The 8283-nt window shown below is 35.9% G+C and overlaps 1 protein-coding gene across 1 annotated transcript; it reads left to right on the forward strand.

Annotated features, from left to right (window-relative positions):
* The first annotated feature begins 6994 nt into the window (after positions 1–6994).
* On the forward strand, positions 6995–8149 carry LOC105536586 (olfactory receptor 14I1). The gene has a single exon (XM_011975991.1). The coding sequence runs from the start codon at positions 7013–7015 to the stop codon at positions 7946–7948; it is 936 nt and encodes a 311-aa protein (XP_011831381.1). The 5' UTR covers positions 6995–7012; the 3' UTR covers positions 7949–8149.
* The last annotated feature ends 134 nt before the right edge of the window (positions 8150–8283 follow it).

Genomic DNA, 8283 nt, shown 5'->3' on the forward strand with positions numbered 1-8283 from the left:
AACCTGTGTTTTTCTAGAACAATGAGTGAACCCGACCAAAGGTAACTTCGAGTTACAAAGGCCACAGTGGGGAAACTTTCTACAAAAGACAAAGAGGTGCATGCCTTTATATTACACCAGCTATGGGGACTGAGAAGACCTCCTTGTAGCTATTTTGAACCCCAAAGGAGTTGCCTCAAAACTAAAGGACCCTGTGTCCCATGAAGTTTACCTGTATTTTAAATAGGCCTTTGGATAAGAAATTTTTCATTTCTGTACCTGTCATCTGATAGACCTGGGCTGTCTAACTACTAGAGAAAGCCCCCCGGGGATACACTCCCTGGGCAATAATCAACCAATCCCCCAGAGAAAAAGTTTCAAATCAAATGTGAAAAATCCCCGTACCTGAACCTGTCCAACTGAGAGTTGAATCATTTTTAGAAAAACATTTGTAAGAAGGAGTCGTTTCTGTTTTCTCTGTTTAATCCTGCTTCTCCCAGGTTGACTGGGAACCCTGCAGTCAACTGAACACCTCTTCTCCAACTTCCTGCTAAATATATGCTCCGCCAACTCTTTCTTGTTGTCATATCTTTGCCCCAAAACTCTTTGTGGGAAAAGGGGTGGAAATATTGTTCAGTCTTGCAATCTTGAAAACAAAACAGGACAGAAAAGTTGTACCAGTCTGTGATTATAAAGGAAGATAAGAAGTATCCATGCTGAGTCAGGCACACAACGTATTTGTCCTAATCTTCAGTGGGTTCCACCCACTTAGTATTTTAGTTAAGAAATAGAAGGCGGGTTGGAAAACCACTGATTTAGCAGAATAAATCTCCAAAGTACAACTTTTTCGGCATAGAAACTATTTTCACTTGCTTATTTTGAGGACTTTTTGTAAAAGAAATTTACATCCATAAAGGGAATCTCCATTTGTGAGAAGGTCCACCTCTCTGGACAGAGAACACTAGAAACTCTTACGATGAAGAAAGCATTGGCTTAAATCTACAAAAAACCTTGCCCTTGAAGTGCTTTTCCTAGCCATCTTGCCTTAACTGGGTCTTTACAACATCTTTCTTTTTTGGTTTAGGCAAATTAAAGTATTTAAGCTTGAAGTCCAAGCTCTGCGCTTTTAAGCCATCAATTTTCTACACAATCTCTAGAGTCTAATAGGTATCCATTTAAAATGCAAGTTTAGGGTAGATAGCAGAAGTAGAAGAAAGAAAAACAGATATTTGGAAACTGAGCAAATAAACTTTAATGATATTTTCCACAAATACTAGTAAAAAGCTTTAGCCATTTAAGTGGCATTGGCTGAAAAACAATTTGGATCCAGATATTCTTTAATAAATTAGTCAGATTTGTATTATTGTACCTGGCACATGGCTAAAAATGTGTAATGTTTCTGTTACATGTCTATCAGTATCTGTATGTGTGTATATATATGTGTGTGCAATATTTTCCTACTGCCTTATAGTATTGCCAAAATTAAATAACACCATGTTCAAACAAGATGGATGTCTAGCTGTAGGCAAACAGGTGATTTTTCTACTTCACTGCTATGTCTGGCCCGTAAAACCTTGTTCACGCTGCTGGGCAGAGTTCTCTGAATTTCTTCCAATCCTTAGTGTGATCCAATAATGAATCATTCTTTGATCAAATAAAGTCTAAGTTTAATTTGTCTTAAGTTTTTATATTAAGACTCGCTTTCCTCATTTGAAAAATGAAATGATAAAATATATATCTCCTAAATTTCTGACAGATTTTTCTATTCACTTCTAATTTTCAAATGACCATATTTAGTGAGATCTGTTCATCCTCTTGGTCTATGACTAGTTGTGCAACAAATAGATTTGGAGGAAGATGAGAAGCATGATGATTGTCTCCATTAAGCCAATAATTTTCTGAGGGTCTATGTGCAATACAGAAATAGGCTGCTATAACTGGGTAGTAAACTGAATATATGCACTTAACTGCTCTCATGTGGCATACTGACCAGGCATAGTAATGAAGTAAAACAATTATTTTCTGAGTTTACTTAAATGTCTGGGTTTTGTACTTTATCAAAGATTATTTTATGAAATGTGAAAATATAAATCCTTTACTTTTCACTGTTTACTCTCCTCACTCTCTTAATGAAAATCTCTATTTCTCTTATGCTCATCACTTCCTCATAGACTCGAATTCAGTTGGCACCTACTCCACATTCTGCTTTCTGTTTCAGCAGGTAATGTACAATTTAACCCACAGGAGGCAGCATCCTCCTGAGACCAATGTCCCCCAGGCTTCCTTCTGGAAGCCAGACTGTGGCCACCCAGTCTCTATGGGAAACTCACAGAGAAGATCGTCTCCTTGATTTATATCAGGTTTTCTCCATCACTGAGTTTGCATGTTAAATTGGGTCACTTCTTCTGGTGAGACACAGAGGAAAACTTCAGAATTATTTATTTATCATCATTGGTCCAGACACTGAATACATATTGAGAAGCTACATGTTATTTAATCAAGGTATTGCTGGTCTTGTATTTCTCAGATATTTACCCAATAAGGAAGTTGAATTTGTGTGAGATTTATGTAAGTAATCATTTCAAATTTTTTATGAGAAAAAAATCAAGACACATTTGCTTAAAGTGATTTAATTGTTCTTAGTAATTATGTTTCATATTTTTTTTCCAATGAAACAAACAAAATAATTTAGTGCATGCAGTTTGCTTGAATTTTTATCATTTTAATCAGTTTTGGAGAGATCTATTTTTAGCTTGAAACTAGAGTAGCAGCAGCTGATGGTGCGGTGTATATTAGTTTTGTTCCTCAATATTGCTCTTTTCCTTGATATAAGTGGGATAAAAGAAAGCTCTTCATCAGGCTACTCAGAACTACACTGAAGTAAAAAGGCTTCATACAGATTAGATACAAATGCTCTCAGAGGTGGGGCAGCAGAGGCCATCTTGTTGAGTGTAGTTTTACATTTCAGTAAATTGAAATTAAAATGTATTTGCAGGTTCCCCAACTTAAAACATCTTAGCTGTGTCGGAACATGACAAGAATTCAGGTCTCTTTCAATCTCATTACTCATCATACCATATGTGTGAATTTAAAATAGGCAGACTTGGAAGCAGGAAACCTTCATGTATACTTAATTCAATATGCTTTACAGTTAAAAATAATATATTCAAAATTTGCAACTTAAATCTATCAATGACGCACATATGTGTGTGAAAGTGTGTTGTGTCTTTTTAACTAATGTGTTAACTACTAAGTTTCTGTTAATAAATGCACGTCAATTTGCCTAATATTTTGAGCAGGTGTATATATGCTTATATATTATAATAATACATGTTTCTTTGCATCCCTATAAATTTGTTTTGTATGTCAATTTCAAACTGTAGACAATTTTCAAGGAAAATATTGATTTAATAATTTTTCAATAAACATTAACTATATGTCAATTATATGCAAACTATACATACATTTTATGATGCTTTTCCTTTAGCAGTACAGAAATGTGAGTGTTAGAATCAATGAAAGAACATTGTTATTTTCTTGTTCTCTAGATAATACATTATGGGGAATTGGCCATGTGGCAGAGGTGTAGAATTTTACATCTCCCGATGGCAGGCTAACCTGGGAGACAGTACACTGCTGTACACTCCTGCTGATTCTGCTGGAAGGCTGGGTAACCTTTTGTCTTGTTTTACTGGACAGCTGCAGTTCTTGGTTGTTTGGTTGAGACATTTTAAATACAAACTGGTTAACCATCTTATTACTTGTTTCATTGAATTCTATTAAGTCAGAACAAAAACCCAGTTTTAAGTTACTCTGCATTGTTAAATAGTATTATAATGGATGTCAAAATATGCAGAATGTAATCACCTGAGTCCCCATTACTTTTTATTTTAATCATATTTTTTGAAATTACTTTAATATGTGAGGTATTTTATTGAATCCATAATGTCAAAGAAAATAGTGGAAAAAAGAGAGCTTTTGTTCACTGATTTTTACAAGCAATTTAAAAAGTAAGACCCAATTTATAACACACAAAAGCATTTCAATTGCTTCTTTGACATTAACGTATAAATAATATTAAAAATATGAAATATCCAAAATCTAGAAAGAGTATAACAAACGATTGTTAAGAACTAGTACTTAGGTGTATCATTTACTTATATTTTTGTTTGCTTTAATGATTTTAACTATTAAAATATTAGATATAATTACTGTTCAATTTTTTTCACCTTGTTTCCCTCCCCTCTCCCATTTATTGGTATTTGTATTCATTCCAGTAATTGTTTTATACAAGCTTATGTGTGTGTATTTATAAATAATGCACTGCACAATTTGAATGTTTAAATGCATTTGATTGGGAACATAGTTTGTGTAATAGTTTGTGGGGTTTTTTTTCCAAAATATGTTGAAATGTTCAATATTGATGTAGGTAGAGTATCCCATTCAGTTCAACTTCTACAGTGTATTCCATTCTGGGATAAAGCAGTGTATATTATCCATTTTCTTAGTGATGGTAATTAGGGGTTTAAACATCATGGAGCAAACGTCCTTACATATGTCATTTTTTAAAACTCAAGTATACATTTGTGAGAAGGAGCATTGCTGCATCAAACTTGCATATCTTCAGTTGTGTTAAAAATTTCTAATTGACCCTCCAAAGTAGGCAGACTGCTTACACAACAAAGTAAACAGCAGTAAAAGAGCTTCATCCCTTCACATGTTTGTCAAGCCTTTGCTTGCCAGACATATGTTTTCTAAAGCAATGAACACAAAATTACATCATGTTAAAGTTTTAATTTGCATTTCCATAACTAGTCAAGTTGAACACGTTTTGAATTATAAGGTCATTAGCTTCTCAGTTTTCTGAACCCTTGATCATATACTTTGCTCATTTTTTATGCTAATGTGTTTTTATAGTTTGTTGTTTATCAGGGATAGTGCTCCTTTGTCATTTATTACTCATCACGAGTGTGAGAGTGCATTTTTTTTAAAAACGGAGTTATGCCCTTGTTTCCCAGGCTGGAGTGCAGTGGCGCGATCTTGGCTTACTGCAACCTCCGCCTCCCAGGTTCAAGCGATTCTCCTGCTTCAACCTCCCGAGTAGCTGGGATTACAGGCATGTGCCACCACGCTTGGCTATTTTGTATTTTTAGTAGAGATGGGGTTTCACCACGTTGGTCAGGCTGGTCTAGAACTCACCTCAGGAGATCCACCTGCCTTGACCTCCCAAAGTGTTGTGATTATAGGCATGAGCCACCTCACCTGGCCAAGAGTGGAATTCTTTTCAATTACTTGTTTTAATGATACAATGAAATGCTTCAAAGTGACTATATGATTTATAGTATTTGGACAAAAGATTATCTTCAAAATTTGTCATTAAACATAGGTTCTAACTCTCCTATGAAAAAAATAACATTTCACATTATCTTTAGAACTTGTCATAAAACATAGGTTCTACCAGTCTTATAACATTTCACATTTGCCTAGTAACAAAGGATAGCATTTATGAGCTTAATAGTTTATCATTAATGAAATAAGGCAACTAACCCTTAGATGATCAGTAACCAGATTTTAAAATCACTTGTTTAAAATTTGCTCTAGTTTGAAAAAAATAAGTTGAGATTTTAGTCATGTGAACAGAATCTAACACACATGACCTTGATGCAGAAAAACTTATTTCAAACATATAATACCAGTGAAAATAAGTAAAATATGATAAACAATATATAGAAAAAAATTTTGTGAACTTGTGTTAGTCGAAGTTATTTTCTATGAAAAAATCTTAGAATGTAGAGGTTAGCAACATATCCTGGAAATGAACTGCCTTGATTTAAATGCTGGCTGGGGCGCTGGCCCTTTCAGTGGCATTGGGCAAGTTATTTGATGTTGTTATGCCTCCATTTTATCTTCAGAATAAGAACAATAGCATAGTTTAATTTATTGCACAATTATGGATATTGATTGAGCCAAGGTGTGTTCTATACAGATAATAGCATCTGGCACAGAAGGTGCAACACGAGGGTAATGGCATTGTTAGTATAACTATTATCATCAACACGAGGGTAATGGCGTTGTTAGTATAACTATTATCAACACGAGGGTAATGGCGTTGTTAGTATAACTATTATCAACACGAGGGTAATGGTATTGTTAGTATAACTGTTATCATCAACACGAGGGTAATGGTATTGTTAGTATAACTGTTATCATCAACACGAGGGTAATGGTATTGTTAGTATAACTGTTATCATCAACACGAGGGTAATGGTATTGTTAGTATAACTATTATCAACACGAGGGTAATGGTATTGTTAGTATAACTATTATCATCAACACGAGGGTAATGGTATTGTTAGTATAACTATTATCATCAACACGAGGGTAATGGTATTGTTAGTATAACTATTATCATGTCCTGCACATTGACACAAAATAAATTTCCCTCTCCAAACCAGAGCTATTAACAATGGTTTTAAAATCATATCCATACTCTTTCCATGTCTTAAATAGTAAATCCTCATTTTAAAGTGGCTTACCACCCAATTTATTCAACAAATAGCTAAAGAGAGTAGACTCTGCCCAGGATGTATAACCACAGTTAAAACTACAAACTTTTGTATTAAAAAATCACCCAGAAACTTGTATGAAAAGCAAAGTATTGGTTTTATCCCACAAATTTTTATTTAGTATATTTGCCTTGAGACTTGAAATTCTGCATATTTAATAAGCACCCCTTAGTTTATTTGATGAGAAAAATCTTAATTTCAGGATTGAGAAGTTCCGTATAATAGAAAAACAGTATTAATCAAAAGCTTTTAGAAATCGGTTACTCGTAGTCTTCGGCATATATTTTTTATGATCATTTCATGTTAAAATCTCCCACCGTTGTATTTATATAAGCAGTGTGGAAGACGTACAGTGGATTGAATTTAATTTAGGAGGATATTACTCCTACCACACCGTGCTCACCTTGTCTCATTTAAAACTACTGTATATTTTTTCTCAACAATCAGAACACAGATTTCGCTGCCAAATGGACAATCTCACAAAAGTGACAGAATTCCTGCTGATGGAGTTTTCCGGCACCTGGGAGCTGCAGGTGCTGCACGCCGGGCTCTTTCTGCTGATTTATCTGGCAGCGCTGGTGGGAAACCTGCTCATCATTGCGGTCATCACTCTCGATCAGCATCTTCACACTCCCATGTATTTCTTCCTGAAGAACCTCTCTGTTTTGGATCTGTGCTACATCTCAGTCACTGTGCCTAAATCCATCCATAACTCCCTGACTCGCAGAAGCTCCATCTCTTATCTTGGCTGTGTAGCTCAAGTCTATTTTTTCTTTGCCTTTGCATCTGCTGAGCTGGCCTTCCTCACTGTCATGTCCTACGACCGCTATATTGCCATTTGCCACCCCCTCCAATACGGAGCTGTGATGACATCCGGAAGGTGCTATCAGATGGCAGTCACCACCTGGCTAAGCTGTTTCTCCTACGCAACCATCCACACTGGCAACATGTTTTGGGAGCAGGTTTCCAGATCCAACGTGATCCACCAGTTCTTCTGTGACATCCCTCACGTGTTGGCCCTGGTTTCCTGTGAGGTTTTCTTTGTGGAGTTTTTGACCCTGGCCCTGAGCTCATGTTTGGTTCTGGGATGCTTTATTCTCATGATGATGTCCTATTTCCAAATCTTCTCAACGGTGCTGAGAATCCCTTCAGGACAAAGTCGAGCAAAAGCCTTCTCCACCTGCTCCCCCCAGCTGATTGTCGTCATGCTCTTTCTCACCACAGGGCTCTTTGCTGCCTTAGGACCAACGGCAAAAACTCTGTCCGTGCAGGATTTGGTGATCGCTGTGACATACACAGTTTTGCCTCCCTTCCTCAATCCCATCATATATAGTCTTAGGAATAAGGAGATTAAAATAGCCTTGTGGAGACTGATTGTGAAGATACATTTTCCACAAAAGTAGAACGTCCTGGTCTTTACCGTAGATCTGCAAGAAAAACCAAAAAAGCATAAATACTTTATGACAAAAGATGAAAACACTGTTGATGAAATGAAAAACACTGAAAAAACTGTTGAATGGGAGAAAGACTATTTGCACTACTGTATGTAGTTAGAAATGCAAATGTTTCTTCAAAAAGTAAAAGTACATTCATAAAATATTTCAAGGTTGTGGAACTGCAGCTTGTTCTGGTGATCTATTCCTTTCCGTCCCACACGTCTTCCAACTGGTTTAAATAACTTACCCTGAACCTGTAGCCTAACATCCCTGTTACTATGAATTTTTTGGAAGAGGACACA

Source organism: Mandrillus leucophaeus, unplaced genomic scaffold (assembly GCF_000951045.1).
Source record: "Mandrillus leucophaeus isolate KB7577 unplaced genomic scaffold, Mleu.le_1.0 Scaffold1608, whole genome shotgun sequence".
Classification (NCBI taxonomy): Eukaryota; Metazoa; Chordata; class Mammalia; order Primates; family Cercopithecidae; genus Mandrillus; species Mandrillus leucophaeus.